Below are 19,471 nucleotides of genomic sequence, written 5' to 3' on the forward strand. Positions count from 1 at the left end.
ACAGAAGACTGCAGCAGACCTATCTCTCCAGACTGTGAATCCCTTGTATTGTGATTATGTTCAAATGAAACAATGTATAAAGACCTACAAAAACTGTCTTCTTCCTTTCTTTATCTTCCTCAAAAGTTCACAAGACACAGGGAATGTTTTTGCAGGACATTAGCTACTCTGCAAATCCAAAATCCATGGAGCTTAACATCTTTTTAAGAAACCAAACCAACATAACACAAACTAAGCTCTCATCTGAAATTCTGCTTGAGGCAAATAACCCATATTCTTATTTACAGTTACACAAGCACGAGCTGCCAGGAGAAACTACCCTTATTATTGAGCACCAAGTTCATATTTTCTACTGGCAAATTCAGCTAACAAGAACTGAATTTGTGGCTGAGTAAGTGGTCTAGTAAAGGAACAATTATGCACAGCCCAAGACATCTAAAATGTAATTTTAGTAAGTTCTTTAAACTCTGCTAGAGTTAAGCTTGTATTTTCATAACCAGGGAACTGAGGGATGAAGTAGGTTATGTCAGTTACTGGCTTCTGTTTTATGCAAACATTCTTACTAGAAGAAGGACAGAAATAACAAATTGAAGTCAGCGCTAGGACATTACTTGCATCTCTACCTCATTTTCTCTGTTCATAAAAAAATAGATGGCTAGGTAGGTACTTTTGTTAACCTGATTCAATCTGACCTATATTTTTGCAGAGATTAAGAAAACTCTCTTTAGCCTGTCCAATCTCTCAAGGAAAAAATACCTACTGAATGCAGTTCAAGTAGTTTTTATGACAAATTCTGCAGTAACATTTCAGTATTTATGAATATCTTGCACCTGCTTGTTATAATGACATTATCAACCTCTCCCCAGCTTGCCTGCACATTTAGTTAGGAACAAAACTTAAGCCTAAAAATATTTATCCTGCTTAAGAATTCTTAAAGGTACCATTATTTACATTTTCCTCACCTTATTGCACTTTGTTAAAAGAGACATTTCTTCATCTTCCAAGTAAAGATTTCTTCCTCAACCAAGCCTATGGCTTTCACTTCACAACTCATTAAGACGTTCCTAATCCCTCACAATTCAATCAGCTGTAAGCAGTGTAACTCAGGCACCACTAAGCCTTTTCCTACCCTCCTTCTCCCCAAGGCAAAGGCAACAGGGTGCAAGGGCCCTTCCTCCCCTTCCCAGAAGGTGGAAGCAAAGGGCTTTTGAGTGCAATTATGCCCTGCACTCTCTCCTTAATTCCTGAAGAGTAACAGGAATATTTGTTTGAGAAACAAATACACTTATCTAAGGTTTGGTTAACAGCAACTGCAAGAGAGGAATGTGAGAAACTCTGTACTAGACAATGAAGGACACAAGATATGCACCCATATTCAACAGCTGGAAGCAGACTGATAACACCCGGGAGACAGCCAAGTTTTAGGGAGAAACATTAAAAAAAACCTCTGATATTATAAGAGAGCTCAGTACTTTGCTCATTAACACGAGATGGCATAGATACAGAGATTTTACTGGTTTGAAATAAGAAAGAGTCCCCCAAACTACCTACCACAAGACAGCACAGGAAAACCCAACCATTAAACATCATTAGAGCCAGAGGAACAGAGCAACACTCTAAGTTATGGCTCCGTTTTGTGACTTCTTTGCAGAAGTTGTTTTGTATTAAAGTATATTCACCTAATCATGCTCAGTTATCATCCAGCAATATGCACCCAAGAGGCAGCTCTTTCACATATAAATGCTGAAGCAAAAAGATTAAAATAATGAATTATTTTAACAACAAACATGAAAAAACACACTAAAGCAGATTTTTTGGTAGTTGAAATCACTTTTATTTGTGAGGAACGTCACCCATGCTGCACAGTTTCAAATAGATCTTAACAAGGAAAGCGGAAGTTTGTCCTCCCCACGTCCTGCAGTGAACAGGACTGGCACAGAAAAAAAACTCACACTTGGGAGGTTTAGCACCAGCATCCAATAAAAAAAAGCATTTTATTTCAATTTTAGTTCTTTGGTTGGTTTTTTTTCCCTTTTCAGTTTGATACCAAAAGAAAATTTGAAAAAAAATCAATACTAGCAAAACAGTGAAATTCTAGGGAAAAAAACCCCAAAAACCAAAAAGCCCCACAGTTGCTCTTGAAACTAGGGAGGTTGTTCTTTCTGAATCTCGCTCTCTTCATGCATCTATCTTGTAGGCGTTCCCTGGATCTCAGCTGCTGGTAAATTTTCTTTTACATTTTGGTATTTCAAATCTTTGCTTTCGTCATCACTGTTGACAATTTATTGCTTGTGTGTTTCTTTGGTGTTACTTTTGAGCTGTACTTTAGGACACCTGTTGAGGAGCCAAATGTTACAAAAAATGCAGTTTAAATTTCACTTTCTCAATTAATAGATGAGATTTCAAATGAAAAGAGTTATAAGCACAACTGGCTTATCCTATCCATAATCAGGATCTTCCTAAGATATAACAACTCATCAGCAGATGCTATTACTGTACAGACCAGAGAGCTTCCTGGAAAAAAAAGAAATCAATTATAAAGCAAAACTTACTTTATTTGTGACAAATACAGAAGCAGAGGGGAGAAAGAAGAGAAAAGAAGCACCTTGGTTTTGCATCTACAGCACTCTCAGAACTTAGGACAAATGTCAAGCCATACATAAGGGGATGTGGCCAGAATCCTAGAAGCACACACTCTACCTCCACATGAAAACAGGAACTGTCCATATTCCTTACCTGAGCGATGGTAGAAGTGCCTGGGGAGCCGGACATTACTCAGCACCACTCTGCTCTGTCACTGGAGCAGGATTTTCAGCAGGTGTTTCAGTTGCCTTTGTCTGAGACACAACAAACTCTTATTATAGGCAAAGGCTGACCTTTACACCCTTCCTCTCAAGCATAATGCCAGTTTTAAAACGATCAAGAAAAATTAATCTCCAAAAAATTAAACTTGAGTGTATTTCCTGTTATTGAGTATTACACAGCAGATTTTGTCAAGGGAACACCTGAAGTAGACACTGAATGAGAAAATCTTCCCTCATTAAAGTAGAACCTGTGTTTGCAAACAGTTTGCTGAAATTATCTGGGTCAAACAGTTTAAGAAATGGATCTAGCGCTTTCAAATCCATCTCTCATGGTATTTACAGAACTGAAGTTTGTGGAAGGAGGAAAACACAACTGTTTCCACTTCAAAAATAGTTGTTACAGTCTGACCTCAATTAAGAACTATCCAGAAGCAACCCCTATCCACTGCTGGTTCCTTTAAGATAAGGTGCTTATTCTCTAAGAGGGTCAGAAGAAGCAGGCAAAGAAATCAGCACATCAGATTTGGCCCTCAGACTTACCTAGCACATTAATACATTTATTGAAAACTCACACAGGGCAGAGGGTCTTGGGCATGCACCCCTTTAAAACCTCTGCTACATACAGTCATAAAATGGTTTAGGTTGGAAGGGGACCTTGAAGATCCTCATTCCATCTCTCCTGCCATAAGCAGGGACACTTTCCACTAACCCAGGTTGCTCAGAGCACCATCCAGCCTGGTCTTTGTCACTTCCAGGGATGGGGCAGCCACAGCTTCTGTGGGTAACCTGTGCCAGTGCCTCACCATCCTCACAGGGGAAAATTTTTTCCTCATATCCAATCTAAACCTCCTCTCTTTCAATTTTAACTCGTTCTCCCTTGTCCTGTCACTCCAGGCCCTTGCAACAGTCTTGCTTCATCTTTCCCTTCAGGTACTGGAAGGCCACAATGAGGTCACTCCCCAAAGCCTTCTCTTCTCCAGGCTGAATCATCCCAATTCCTGCAGCCTTTCCTCCCAGCAGAGGTGTCCGTACCTCTTTGCCCTCCTGTGCCGGGGCGCTGGCTGGGCGTGGCCGGCGCCGGTAGTTGTAGGGGCGCCGGTAGCCGCGGCGCAGCGGCTGCTGGCCCATGGCACTGGCCTCGTGATGGTTCTCTTTGTTTTCAGCTTCTCCAGTCGCCGGGGCAGGGCGTGGACGAGGGGGTCCTCTGAGAGGGGCAGAAAGAGGTGTTAAATACTAAAGAAGCCCAAGAAAGCTTAAACCACAGAAATTTTCACCCAGCAAAACTTCCCATAACCAAGTATGATCCTCAACAGTTTTGAGTGTTAGCAAACCATCCCTTTGGGGTTTGGCTGGCACATGGTTGGAAAGGAAAGACAAGGAAAGTGGTGTCTCTTCACTGCTGAAACTACATCACCATATTCTGCTGTCTGTCCCGCAATGGAGATGCAGTTAACCCCTTTGAATTGCTGGCTAGCAGAAGAAACAAGGCAGCAGTGGCTACACACACTGATCGTGCTGAGTCACTTTTGGCATGGCTACATCCCAGCCCAGTCCTATTACTAATTAATGGTGCAGTCCTTGTAATCCTCCTCACTTCTACCTGCAAACCATTCCTGAATCTTTGTTCTCTCTGCCTCATGTTGCCCCTCTTAACCAATTAGGAAAAGCACCTATCACAGGTGAGCTGTGATATATAGCTAAGCTATCAAGTCCATGTTCTTGATGTTTATACTAGAAATAAGGTGTATACAATGTTTATAAACTGTCAAAACACAGCCAAAATCCAGTTTCGCTAACCCACAGCTACCTAGTAAAAAAAAAAAAACCAAACAAACAATTTAGCTTTTCTAAAGGAACCTAACAAAAACGCCAGTGTTACTGGATTTAGTGCCTGTAAACAATACCTACTAACGCAAACAAAAGCATTGTGCACTGATAGGATATATCATTCCTCTCATTGGAAAATTGCATCAGAAAATCCCAAGTTTCCATTAGTCATGGACAAGTTACTCAGCCTGTGATTCAACCACATGACATGCAAAAGCCTCTGGACTTGCTATGGTGCTATCTCTGACTACCCAAAACTAATGAAGACTTTCAGGAATTAAATTTATTCAGCTTGGATGTCAACAAGCAGCAAGTATCATTAGTATCCCATTTCCCACAGTCCTAGATAAAAGAGCCAAATTGAATATTTATAAACAGAAAAGCTCAAAGTAGAGGTGGAAGGCTTGTGGTTTTAGATCCAGATTCCAAAAAGATGGATCCATTATGTATGGAACAGCAGGTCATTACAATTAAGAACAATCTTGCTATTCCTATCAAATTCAGCTTCTTGCTGCTCTTGCACTGTTATTTACCTCTTACTTTTTGTTTTTGAACAGACATGCATATGATAACATCACTTTCATAGTTCTCTAAATTCAATTATGGAATTTTACTTCATAAGCTACTTGGTAAACAGGGACAATATGATGAGGGGCAATTGAGTGAATGGCAGACAAACTAGCTCCTTGAGGACCTTTAAAGGTCATTTGTCCAACACCCTTCAACTAGATCAGGTTGCTCAGAGCCCCATTCAACCTGACCTTGTAAGGGGCATCTACCAGCTCTGTGGGCAACCTGTTTCAGTTCTACCACACTCATAGTAAAAAAGGTCTTCCTTCTATTTATTTTAAATCTCTCTTCATTTAAAACCATTACCCCTCATACTAACAAAACAGGCCCTGCTAAAAAGTTTATCCCCATCTTTCTTATAAGCCCCATTCAAGTATTGGGGCAGTCCCCCACCTCAGCCTGCTGGCCAGGCTGCTTCTGCTGCAGCCCAGGACACGGGTGGCTTTCTGGGCTGCGACTCCACATTTACCAGCTCACACACAGTTTTCACCCACCAGCACCATCCCAGATTGAGGATTTGGGTTATTAATTGTCCAGGAAAGTATGATTGTTCAGCTGGAAGGACGTGGACACTGCAACTCACTTCAATATGCTGCTCAGTTCTGAGAAGTAATGGGACACCAAGAATTCTTTGCCCTTTCTGGGCCATTATGATTCTGAACATAAAAGCATGTGGAACAAATTTCTCTAAGTAATTAGCATGCTTCTCACTGTCCCTGCCATTTGCATAAGTGTCCCCACACATGGAAGCCTGTGTAGACCACAAAAGCATCTGAATAACTGAGCAGAGGAACTGTACAGACCTGCGGTAGCGGGGACGGTAGGTAGGATTCCTGTGCACTTGCTGAAGTTGTCCTCCTTCTGTGACCCCATCCTTCATGTCTCCCTCACCACCCTGTGACCAAAATAAAACACAAGTGTTGTATTTGACAGGCAGTATATTAACCATAAATAAATCTGCATGCAAGATCAAAAACAATATATCAGTACAGAAACCCCAGCATACTGGGTAAAAAGAAGCAGCAGATTCTCAAAAGGCTTAAATTTGGGTAAACTTAAGATGAGGACAAAACAAGAGCCATCAGTGCTGCCCCTGCTCCTCACAGACTAAGAAGCTGTTCTTAGAAACACTCTCTGATGCATATTAAGTGCATTTCATTACACGAAATGCACTGTAAGGGGAATGCATTATGGGGAGGCAGCTATTGATCAGGACAATTCTGAATTTGGAAAGCTAACAAAGATATCACACAAACTTGCCACAGACCACATTCTACACAAAGCCCCATTCCACAGGGAACCCCCACAAACACATGCAGAAATTTTAAGATAGAAAAACTCTATTACCTCACATCAAATACTCTTTCTACACAGTCTTTTCTATTTTTCAGAGATGCAGTGGTTATCCTTCCCCTTTAGTTGTTAATTGATAAAGCTGCATGTTGTTTTGGGTGGTGCTTTTTCTGGTTCGATTTTTGTTTGTGGTTTGTGTTTTAAATGCCAGCCATCAGTAATGCCTGTTTTATAAAATGTTACATGACTTATAGTTCCTTGTTGTATTATTCTTCCCTTTAAAAGAAGGAATTCAATGAGATATCTAGAAACAGAAGTGCATCTTCTGCATCTGATCCAGTAGGAAGCAAAAGCTGTAGCCTCCTGACAGCCCTTAATAATCTACCATAAGTTTGACAGGTATCCTTCCCATTCTGCACAGCCATTTTAATCACCGTGACAATACACCATTAAAAACCCCACAGTCATCTGTGATGTTCTCTCATGTATAAAACTGACCAGGATAACTAAATATTCAAAGGAACTAGGATAGACAGTAGGAGCAGGTAGCATTTGACAGCAGTTGAGGTATAACTGAGAGACTCAGAACTCAAAAAAAATAATGCTTCTCAGTTTACAACAGCTTTATAATACTTAACCACTTTGCAATACCAATCTGTTCTGCTTTTGTCAAGATGCCTTGTACACCATAACTTGGAAGTTTATTAGACCTATGTTGCACGGTCAGAAGTGCCTCAGACAGGTGAGAAACAGCCCTGCTAGTATTGTGTGTGGCAGCAGCAATCCAGGGAAATTGCACTCACACTCCGAGGTGGGCCCCGGCGTCGGCCAAAGTAGCCCCGGCGATAGCGGCGCCGGTCTGCAGCGTAGCGGCTGCCTTCCACGGGGACTCCATTTGGACCTGTGACATTAGCTGCTTCTGCACCCTAAAAGGACAAAAGAAAGGCTGCCAGGGTGGTGTGAGAAAAGAACCACCAGCTACAGGGAGAAGATGAAACAGGAAAGAGGCTTTTTTGCATAAATTCCAAGCTATAGTGATTCCTTTCTCCCACACAGGGCAAAAAGGAGGTTTTTTATTCCCATCCCCTTAATCAAGAGATATTATCATGAGTTAAAATACTCAACTCATATCCAATGGGCTGAGTTCAGAGGAGGAAGCAAGAAGGAACCGAGACAAAAATAACCCTCAAAAAATGTTCAATTTCCTTATGCTTCTACTTTCCCGAAAGTTCTTAGAGTTAAGCTACCAGACTCCAAGAAAAATTGTTCAGGGCAATATAGGCCTCAGTTAATTACTGGGCAGGCTGTAGGTTTCAAATGTTCTCTCAAGTAACAATTGCAGATTCTAGAAGCACTAGGATGCAGTTTCCTAGTAGCTTGGATACATATCTAGAAATATGCCTTTAATGAAGCCTTTAAAAAACAGATTTCCCCCAGAAAAGCTGTATGAATGCCACCAATCCAGTGATTAACACATCAGACAGACACAGCTGAAGTTGTGTGTGTGATGTTATCTGTTGGACCACAGCCTGAGGTTCCATGATCTCTCACCTTCTCTCCCTCGACCACATCAAATTCTACAGTCTCTCCATCGCCAACGCTGCGCAGGTACTTCCGTGGATTGTTTTTCTTTATCGCTGTCTTGAAAGGAAGATGCATAAAAATACCTTCTTTTATGTTACTTATTTTACACATTTATACCCCCACAGATGAGGGAAGGGCAGTATTTCTCTGCCTTCCAACTCTACACACCAGGGCAATCACCACACTAAGGTATTTCAAATACACAGATGTCTCTTACTTCACAGGCCCACCAATACTCAGTTCAAGGTCTCCTCTTTTCTCACTATTTGAGTTTATAAATCAGCTGCTGCCCCAGGATCTGCTCTGTCCAGCACACTGAATAGGGAAATTATTACAAATCTCTGCATGAACAGAGTTTGCACTCAAGTGTTTGATCTCCCCCAAGCTGTACCAAGGCAGCTCTAGCAGCAAGTGTGACCCCTGCCTTCAGTCATTAGGAGAGCTGTAGACCATCTAAAGAGAACTCAAGATGGAGAGCATTTCTATAGAAGCATTAACTACCTGGTATCATGGCAAGTCATAGTAACTAGAAAAGAATTACTGTAACTCTGGTGTAACAAATTAGCATTTTATCTAAGCACTGTAAATGAGACCCCCCAAATATTAGGTGAGTCTGTGCGAACATAGTAACAGTACAGAACAGAAAAATGCAATCTTAGCCATCTACTGAACAGAAATCCCAAAGTACTACAATAACAGTTATGACTAAATACTACTACTGTTATATAAAAATAACATGGATTTATATCAAAGCCAGTTGTACACCTCCTAAGACTCACAGGAAACACTCAAGCCTCCTGGAGCGATTTTCAGTCTGTCAGCTACAAACACCTTGCTTGTACTCTGTGGAGTATTTCTAGCACTTCACAAAAAATTGTTAGCAACACAAGCCTATGGTCTTTTCATTAGACAAGGCTTTACAAACTGGAAATGCCAGGGGAGAAAAGACCAAGACATGCATTGTACAAGCTAATCCAGTAGCTATTTTCTTACTGAAAGATTATCATCTTGCATTGAGTTATTTAAGACCAATTCACATTAAATTTCCTGATGTGAGAACTTTTAGTTAGCAAGAAGGAGAGAGGTGCAGAGAGAAACACAGGGCATAAATCCAGCTTAAGAAATGGGATGTAGGGCAGACACAGAAGAGCCAGTTGTCCTATCTGTCTGCAGTTCAAGAAAAACTGCAGAATGACCATCAGTGGAGCTGTTACCTTTGCATAGCAACAATATTTAGTCAACAACAGCCCCAAAATATTTCCAACTGAAGGAAAAATTTATTCAGTTTAAAGTTCATCTTGACTAGTCTAGGAAACCTATTTTCCTTGCTGCTGAATACAATCTCCTTTGTGTTTCAGGCAACAGACCAGCACGTCCTTCTAGCCATACCTTTCCCTATATCCTGCAGCATCCCTGAATGGCCTACAGAACGATGCAAGAGTGCACATACTTATTACTATCAAAGCAAAAACATCCCAAGAGGTTTGGAGTTTTTAAAACAGAAACAGGATGAGCTGTTCAAGTCAATTCCTTTGGGAATTACTTATTATCTCAAACAACTGTTTGCTTTCTGTTGACCTTTTAGTGTAACTGTCCCATTTCTAAAAATCAGATACAAGTGTTTGCTTTTCCATAAATGTTGTATACTAGAAGTAAAACCCTTAATCTGCAGCAAAGTTAATGATTTAGTACTATTTGTACTGAAACAACTGACTAAAACTTCTAAGACTTGTGCTTTGCATGTGACAGAGATGTCAATAAGCTGTATTTCAAACTCCTTCCCCTTCCCTGTAAGTGCAGAAGAAGGACTAACAAGTTTCTTTTCAGCAGAAGGTACACTTGAGATTGATGAAGCTCCTCAAATATCCTTCAAAAAGCATAATGGAAGATAAAAGCAACAGTATTCCACATGTTCTGTCCCCAGCTTTATGGGCAGAAACTTCAAGGATCCAGATCTGAAATTGTCAACAGGAGGTTGCAGTAGGCTGGAACTTGTTTTACAAAGGCAATCAGAACAACCTCGAGTAAATCCTAGAAATCCAAGCAAAAACTATACAGCTTTACTACTTCAGCTGCAGATAAACATCACTGAAATAAGCCTCTAACAAGCCTAAACTCTAAGCCTGATGAAAAGACTTTTACTCTGTATCCAGAGGGGAAAGAGCACTATTCTCCCTGTTACTGTTTACCAGCATCCTGCAGGCTCCAGCTTCTCTGATTCAGAAGACAGATGTTTCATATTAACAGAACACTCAACAACAAAACCTTTCCTTTCCCAGGGGGAACACCGATGAACAGGGAGCCAGAAGAGCCTCCAGAGCTAGTTCAGGTTCTTGTTTGGAAGAGTTCTTTCCATATGCTCATACCACCACATCATCAGCATATCCAGCATTGTCCCAGTAACAGCCAAAATTTGTTACACAGATTCCTGGTGCAGGTACTTCAGGCTGTGCATGATCAACACAATCCAGTGAAGTGAAGAGAAAGAGAGATTAACTCCTCCTCTCAGCTTGTTGATTTAAACTGTACCTAATTAATTGTAACTGCTCTGGCTGCCGACACTTTTCCTGTTGTTAAATTGCAAGACACACTGCAGCCCACGAGGCAGATGGATCCCTTCTGCTCACAGCACCTGTAGCTGACTGACACAGTGCCCTGGACAGCACCTTGCACCAACCAATCAGACAGGGACGCAAGGTGAAGAACTACCCTTCCCAAAAACACTGCCTGGGGCCCCTGCAAGACAAAGGGTTAACTCAAAGCAAGCCATGCATGCCCTAAAAAGAAAAGCATTTTAATCTGTACTAGTTATAAATAGCATCCAATAGCCAGACACCAGGCACTAACCCCCATTTCAATCATGAGGTCGGCCCGTTCCCTCCCCGTGCGGATGCACGCAGGGGAGGCAGGGAGAAGCTGTATCTATTCAACTAGGTCAGCCTTATTCTGAAGGGATTAGGAGTGTAATCCAGCCCCTCCCAGCACGAGGGAGGGGCAGAGCAGGCACTATCAGCGCAGAGGGAGCTTGAAGCAGGATGTTTGCTCACAGCATGGATTTGCTTCCCTCGTTGGCCCCATCAGGAGCTCTGGCCAGAAGTCCCAGGCTCTGGGAACGAGCACATCCATGTAGAGGATAAGGAACATCCAACTGCTGCCAAGTTAGAGCAGCACTAGAAGCATCTACTCTGCCATGCTCAGCCTGCCAAGAGGGTTAATCCGATGCAGGCCTGCACATGATGTGGTATTCCTGAAACAAAGCCAGTTTTGCTCACCCCAAAAGGACTTCAGCCACAGGAGATGGGAAGTGCCCACCCCTCTCCACACACACACACAGTAGTTCACATTTAGGGGAATAATCTTCTCTAGAGGTGTAGGAGACAAAACGGCACAGATTACACTAGCTTTCTGTTTGGGTCTCAGCTGGCAGCCTTCCTAAGCAGAACAGCACTGATCCATGTTATCTGTCATCAGCACAACAGCCATTTTCCAGGATATTGTCTCACAAGTATCAAGGAAACCTTATTTGTCTTTAAGGCAGCACTGCCTATCCAGAGCATCTTTTCTCTTCCAGAATTGTTCCCACTCTCCTCAGGACACAGTGCCATCAGACCACAGATGTGTCACCATGCCCACAGCACAGGCTGCTAAGGAAGGAAAATCACCATCAGAAATCAGTATATGCATTGACAGTTCTTGCTCTCAAGCCCACCAGCTGAACCAGGAACTTGTACTGTGCACACTTCTCAACATCACTTTCTCTCACAACAGGCACTAGATTTATCCCCTTCCAGCTTCAGCCAGGTTCAGATAAGGGGTGTACACCCTATGACCCAGACAAACAGTTACCACTGTTACCACAGTTACCACTATTTAGTCATCAAGACAAGAACTAAACTAACTCTCAGTGTTGACTCATCAGCTAAGGATATATGCACATATCCTCATCTACAGTGACCAGCTCTGGGAACAAACTTCCTGGTTTCATTTGATAGAAATACTGTCACTTACACCTCAGAGAAAGTTCATGCTTTCAAAGATCACATGAGCCTGCAGACATTTTATATGGGACAAACTCTAGGGACAAGATTGCAGTTTCTGGTGAATGATGCAAAACCAGATCTAAGCCAACTAATCAGATGACATCAGCATGGAGACAGCATCCTCTGTCTTGCCATTATTTGCCTGCAACCTGAGAGTCACAGTATAAACTTAGAACAGCCTCCTGACAGCTCAAGGAAAGTTAACCAATAACAAGCCACTGGGCAAGCTCTCTCTGCTTGGGCACATTTGGCACACAGCCTTCCTCCTCTTCTGCCTAAGAGCAGCTGCCTCATGCAGAAACAGCTGATGGCAACCCATGCTGGTCAGGAGCCAGACTAGATCGCTTTCTCTTCAATACCAGGGAGGGCAGACAGAACAGACCTGCAAGGAAAGAGGGTGGGAAAAAACAATAGACGCAAGGAGCATGAGGAAACAGGGGGAAGGAGAGCAGCAAGGTATTCACAGAGGAGTCATCTCACCAAGGGGAAACAACCAGACAAAAACCACACCAAAAAAAAACCACCTTTAGTGTTCAAATTAGAGCAGACAAAAAAGGTTAAGAAGGGTTAAAATACCTAGCCCTTCATAGAGAAGGAAAACAACCTAGTATTTCTCCCTGAAATTTTCAATATCCACATTCACTCAAGTTATCTGCAGAAAATATTCTAAGGAGAAGCCAGGACAAGGGTGGGTAGCTGTTGCAGGAAGCTGCATTAGAAACCTATCATAGTACACATCTCTAAGCAGAATTATTGCTGTCTTACCTGATGAACAAACACATCTTCTTTGGTATCATTTCTGTGAAAAGAAAGTGGGAAGTCATAAGAGTTTAGACTAAATAGACTTAACTAGAAGTCCCTGGCTTTTCAAGTGAAGCCCTCCTCTCAGCCTGTAGCACATGCTCTGAATTCCATACATTCTGTCTAAGCCTATGCTACCAAAACCCTGCTCTGAACTTCTATAGTCATTTTGCTTGAGAACAGAAAGGACTCCTGGGCCTTCAAAAGCATGAGAGGATGAGGGAGGTTCTCTGTAATCTCCTGGCAAACATTCTGTGTTTTCTTTTTATGCAGAGCAGAGTTGATGACTGGACTGCTTGTTTTTTACTACTCTAACTCCCCAAAAACACTTCCAGAGGGACTGCAACCTGAGCTGTTACCCCAGAGGTCAAACAAGACTACCAGCAGGACTGGCCACAGCTGTTAAGAGGGATCTCCTTTCAGTGAAACTCAAAGCAACTAAGCACAAGAGGTGTTAGGAGAGTCCACAGGAGGCAGCCTCGGACATGAATGTGAGGTTTTCTGGATTAGGCCAGACAGGTTTCCACATGTAAAACACAAAGATAAGTCTGAGACCTTGAATGTGTGTTCCCATACAATAAAAGAGCCTAAGCCCTGCCATCTGTTCACTCAATTCCTTCACAGTAAACAGAACAGGTGGGTGAAAGAGTTTGTGAAGATAATGCATAATCCAAATTTGTTGTCCTGGATTGAAGCAACATTAGACTTCACATTAGGTAGAAAGCTAACAAGTTATTACCCCACAACCAGCTGAAGGCTCTTACATCAACTACTATTACAGATTTTAAGAGGACTTCCTAATTAAAACTTTTCTTCTAAGCTTATATAACACTGGATAATAACCATCAGAGACTGAGATTAACACCACACCACCACTGGCTTCAGATCCATGAACATGGGGTCTTCTACCCCTTTCTGCACTGTCCAATTCACCCAAATCTACCTGATGTATAAAAACTCAGGGACTTGCAAAGTGAAATAACTTGCCAGGTATGTTTTTTGGAAGACAAGTGTTCAGCATCCAGTAGTTTCATCCCTCAAAAAAAGCACACAGGACATTTAAGTCCCTCAACTCCAAAGATATCTCGGCCTTAAAAGCCACATTTTCCTCCAGCAAATTGGAAGCATGGATCTTCTGCACCTAAGGTTGCAGTGTGATCAATCTCACCTCCAGCTGTTTGGTTCTCAATGCTTTCATAGGTTTGTGCCCAGAGAAGAGGGAAAAATCCAAAAGATACAAAGAGAATTCCTATGCAACTCAGGCCTGGCATATTTTCAGTGAGATACTTTTAGAGAATCTCAATGAGTATCCACAGGAGGTATTCTGACCAAGCAGTTAACACCTGAAGTTTACCAAAAAGTATTTCCCCTCACTCTCCTACCTTTCTCAGGCCTTCAAAAAAAGCCAGGCAGTCGCTGAAGAACATGCAGCTCATTAAGAGTGTAGTAGAAGTAAATATGAGAAACAGGTAACAGACCAAATCTGTAGTGAGTTTGACCCTTTCTGTTGTCTCCCCATAAACACAGCCTTTGACTGGGGGCTGAGGTGTTTAAGAAAGTTTGCTGAGTGCCTGGCCTAAGCTATCAACTGCATTAACTTGTAGTCAGGTCCTGAGGTCTCTGTTGCAATTAGTAACACCTAGCCTATCGTGTACTACTAGTCTTAGCATAAATACAACTATCAGAATTTAAACATACCTGTTGATAAAGCCATATCCATTTCTGACATTGAACCACTTCACTGTGCCAAGAACTTTGGTGGCTGGAAAGAAAATTAAAGAAGTTACTCTAAAATATAAGAAAGTACAATAATGTTATATAAATACTTCAAAAATAGCATATGAAATTGCAACCAGACTTATTCTGTTCCCTTAACACTCCAAGTGTGCTTTCATCTCCTAGTTCATTCTAATGCAGTAACAAGACACAGTTCAGCTGTTCTTCAGCCAAGGGTTGACCACACAGCACAAAACCTAGCTCTGTTTTCACAATTGACCATCCATCCCTTTTTTTCTTATCCCAGAAATGGGCAGCAAAGCTGAAAATCCCATTGTTCATCAGGTCTCTTTAGGTTAGTAGCTGGATATGAAACATAGCTGAAGGAACCTGTTTAGAATGCCTCTCACTTACAGTTACCCTTCTTTCTTCCTTGGAAACCAGAACTGCCCAAAGAAGAAGTATCAAGTACTGTGCAACCCTCTCAAGTGGAAAGGCAGTACATCCTTATTCTGGAAAAGCTCCTTCTTGTATTGCCAGCATCACGCTAACCAAGTAAGACCCCACATTACTTTTTTTTTTTTTTTTCAGTACTCCTATTGCTAAGATGATCTGATTGCTTCCTTACAAAGTGATTCAATTTTACATTCCATGACTTTCAGGATCAAGGCAAGCTCCTCAACAGTAAAACAGCATCTACTTAGAAGCCACACTGCAGTGCCTTATAGGACCTGGCAAAACCTGTTTCTCCAACTTATAGGAATGTGTAGGAGGAACTGTGAGTCGAGGCAGTTCAACCCCTCCTTACCTCACAGCAACTGGATGGACACCACAAACTTGTACTTTTCAAACTTCTAGTAAAAGGAGAGTTTTAGCCTCTATAATTTAAGAGTTGTTACTTGTTAACGCAGCTTGATTACAACTACCTAGCAACCTGTGGCAGTACTTACTTGAAAAGGGTCTCATCACCTACAGATGACTGTTTGCTAAAAACCTCACATACATGTTTTGGAGGTGGCAGGAACCCAAGAGGCAATTAAAAGGAAAACAGATGAGAGAATGTCCAGTTTAGAAGTCCAAGCCACTCTGCTAGAGGCAAGAACACACTGTAAATTGGTACCTTCGTCTACTCTACACCTGTATTCTTTTCTAAATATTCACAGGGAGATGAGAGACCTAGCCAGACCTTGGGTCTCATGGAGTCTTGCCATTTTCATACATCCCTCAAGTAAGAGCATCTGACAACAGCAGTGCACTGTAGCACTGCTGCTGTTATTACTGTCAATAACAGGCACTTTCTCATTGCCCTTTTAGAAGGGAAGTTTTTGGTGTCCATTAATACACTTTTTAGTAGAAAATGTTCTCATTTAGAGGCAGTGAAGTCTTAGTATGACTGAGATTTAACCGAGAAAAAAAGGACTCTGCCTAATACAACATACATTCCCAAGAATTCTTGTTTACTGGAACAGGAAAACATTGCTTCAGTGCCCAACACTGGTCCAGTAAACAGTGTTCAGCACCAGTATTTATAGCTGTGCTTTTAGTTTCATAGGGACATCACCACATACGGACACTTCCTGCTACCACAATGGCATTGGCTACAGGAGCTCCCTGCACTGACACAAGTCAACAGGAGGGGACGGGGGAACACAGAAAGAGTGCCAAAAGTACCTGCAGGTTTCAGCCTGTTCTGAGAAACAGTGCCAGTACCACTGCCTCCCTCAACATCATCCTTTCCCTCCCCTGCAAAACAGCTCTGGAATCTGCTAGCCTACTTGAACCAGATTAGGAAGAAGCCTAGGAAGTATGACAAAAACCCTCAGAGGGGTTAAGAGGCTGAGGAAGGAGAGGCAGTCAAAACTCATTCTGAGGGCAGTTGGCTGTTGCTAAGTGGAGGAGTACACACACTGTTTAAAAACAACATTGTTCCAGGAGGGAGACTCCAGTATATTCCCCCTAACACAGTGTGCTAGAGACATTCCCTGCAGATGTTTACAGTCTCCCCTAAGTATCACTGCAGGCCAAAACTCAGGCAACAGCATGACACTGAACATCCATGGCACAGTCACCGGTAAGCCTGAGCAGGGAAGTCTGGCCAGGAGGAAGACAAGTCCAGTGGAAAACACAATAACCAGTTAAACTGATGACTCACAGAAGGCAGTAGATGCGCTGACGTACATCCCACCAGCAAGTGGAAGCCCACATATTTCTACAAGATGCTGTTCTCTGATGCTATCAGAGGAAACAATCATCAGCCACTCCCACCCATGACAAAATAGCCTTTCAAAAAGGAGAGCCAAAGCTTCCTGTGACCAGGAGAAAAGAGAAAGCAGAGTAACCTTCACCCATATTCCTAGAAGTCAGACATTTGGATGCCCCAAGCAAGAACAAGACTTTGCTTCTAATGGGATCTCTGTAAAAGAAGGCTTAAGTGAACATAACTACATGGGTGACCATTAACGGCAAGGCACGATGGAAAGAAGGACTTGAATGTAAGTCCATTTCCAATTAGCATTTTACAGTGATCAATTTTCTCAACATTCCTAATAAAAAGCTTGCCTAGCAATAAGGCCACTTTGCAAAACCATCACCACGGTGGTTTTCATTTTCCTGCTAGTTCAGGAAAAGGACTTCTACCTTCACTTCCCCCTATCCTTTCTCTCCAAGCAATAGGAAAAGATGAACAAGGTAAAAACGTTACCAGGAATGGAACAAGCCACATTAAGGCAAGAAGTAGCCAGATATACCAGCAGATATGGATGCGCTGATTCCTGTGTACTAATTACTGACAAATGAGGTAACGGGGAAAAAAAAAGAAACACACAAGCTGTGCCTTCAATCTCTGTTTTGACAGAATTCTTCCTAACTCCAGAGAAATCCTTTAGCTGGCTTCTCTCTCTTGCAGCAAGACCTTAATCTTCCCCTTCAGAAGAGAAGGTCCTGTGTATCCTTAAGGAAATTTGGGACTCTACACTGTAAGTCAGCTTCAACTTTGCCTTCACCAAACCCTCGGAAGTTACACAGTTAGAAACAATACACCCCTATCGGCAGTAGCCTACAGATTGAAGTCCTGTCCTTTTCAACAGGTTGATCCTATTAAATCACAATGAAAAAGAGTCACACTTGCTATGCACTGGGCTTGAGCAGACAAGGCAACATGACATTTCGTTTGCATTTTTGATAATAAAGTAGAAACTAAATCCCACCCCTCAAAACAAACCCCACTAAACCTGGAAGCGCTACTAAGGCAGTATTCTTTATGCACAGAAAAGTTGTGACAGGACTTTAAGATTAAGGAGACGCACACATGGTTTCCAGCAGCCCTTCCCGACGGAGATGCCGCCGGCAGGTACCGGGAAGCGGCTGATCCCGGCTGTGCCGCGCTCGCTGTCCCGCACGCTCGGGGCCGATGAGGCTCTCCCGGGCTCCCGCCCAGCTCCCGAGCGCGTCACGGCCGGCGCCGCGCGGCTCCCCCGGCCCGCGCGGGCGGAGGAGGAGGCGGCCCGGCCTGACTCACCGCGGGGGGGGGAGGGGGGGGCAGCACGCCGGCCCGGGCTAAGGGCGGCGGCGGGCGGACCCCCTGCCCCGCTGCAGGTGCGCCGCGAAGTTGGGAGCGGGGCCCGCTACTCACCCAGCACTTTCTTCGCCGACTCGGCCGCCGAGGTTGTGGTGGTGGTGGCGGCGGCACCGGGAGCCGCCTCAGCAACAGCCGCACCCGGCGCGGCGGCGCTCTTGGGAGCGGCGTCCGGGGCGGCGGGCGCAGGCGGCGCGGCAGCGGCAGCCGCGGCCGGGACGGGCGGCGCGGCGGGCGCGGGGTTGGCGGCGCTGGTCTCCGGCGCCTCGCTCATGGTGGCGGGCTGAGGTGTTGGGTGCTCGGCCGCGCTCGGTCTTACTACCCCCAAAATGGCCCCGCCGAAGTTTTAACACAGTCAGCGGGGGCCGGCGCGGCACGCGCGCCGCCTCATTAGCATTTAAAGGGGCCGCGCCGACAGCCAGCGGGCGGTGTCGGGTGTGCGTCCCGTGTCGGCACGGCACGGCACGGCACGGCACGGCACGGCACGGCACGGCACGGCACGGCACGGCACGGCACGGCACGGCACGGCACGGCACGGCACGGCACGGCACGGCACGGCACGGCGGAGAGAATCTACACTCTACAACTCATCGCACGCAATCTGCAACTTCTTCGTGAGGGGAGGAGGCTCTGATCTCCTCCTGGGACAGGACCCAGGGAACGGCTGGAGCTGTCAGGGAAGGGTTAGGGTGGATATCAGCAGAAGGTTCTTCCTCCAGAGGTAGTGGGGCACTGAACAGGCTTCCCAGGGCATGGTCGCAGCCCCAAGGCTGCCAGAGCTCCAGGAGCGTTTGGACAGTGCTGTCAGGCACAAGATGGGAGTGTTGGGAACAGTCTTGCACAGAGCCAGGAATTGGACTTGATGATCCTTGTGAGTCCCTTCCAACTCAGGGCATATCCCATGATAGGGGAACACGGCATTGCACGGCGTGAGTGGACGCTCTCCGGCCGCTTGTCCGTGCCTGTCAGTGCGGACACACACGGCCACAGACAGGTCTGTGTCTGTGTCTGTCTGTGTGTCCGTGTGTCTGTGTGCGCGGCCCCGCGCGGTCCCTGAGGGGCGGTGCACGGGCGCGGCGCTGGAGGGAGATTGCGCGGGGGCGCGCAGGGATCCTCCTGAGGGTGTTTGGGGTCCGGGTGTTCTGTGCGAGGTAAGAACGCGGTGCTGAGGGGCTGTGGGGCGCTGAGGGGGTGCGGGTGTCGCTGAGGGGATGCAGAGTGTCGTGAGGGATGCAGGTGTCGCTGAGGGATTCAGGAGTCGC

General features: G+C 44.4%; 1 protein-coding gene across 1 annotated transcript; it reads right to left on the minus strand.

Annotated features, from left to right (window-relative positions):
- Positions 1 to 1,810: 1,810 nt before the first annotated feature.
- Positions 1,811 to 18,557, minus strand: YBX3 (Y-box binding protein 3). Its single transcript, XM_014879030.2, has 9 exons — positions 18,267 to 18,557; positions 14,618 to 14,681; positions 12,884 to 12,917; positions 8,046 to 8,135; positions 7,298 to 7,420; positions 6,005 to 6,096; positions 3,837 to 4,008; positions 2,737 to 2,837; positions 1,811 to 2,334 (listed from the first exon to the last, which is right to left on the minus strand). The coding sequence occupies exons 1-8, from the start codon at positions 18,481 to 18,483 to the stop codon at positions 2,772 to 2,774; spliced, it is 858 nt and encodes a 285-aa protein (XP_014734516.2). The 5' UTR covers positions 18,484 to 18,557; the 3' UTR covers positions 1,811 to 2,334; positions 2,737 to 2,771.
- Positions 18,558 to 19,471: the final 914 nt, after the last annotated feature.

Source organism: Sturnus vulgaris, chromosome 5, assembly GCF_052056855.1.
Source record: "Sturnus vulgaris isolate bStuVul1 chromosome 5, bStuVul1.hap1, whole genome shotgun sequence".
Taxonomy (NCBI): Eukaryota; Metazoa; Chordata; class Aves; order Passeriformes; family Sturnidae; genus Sturnus; species Sturnus vulgaris.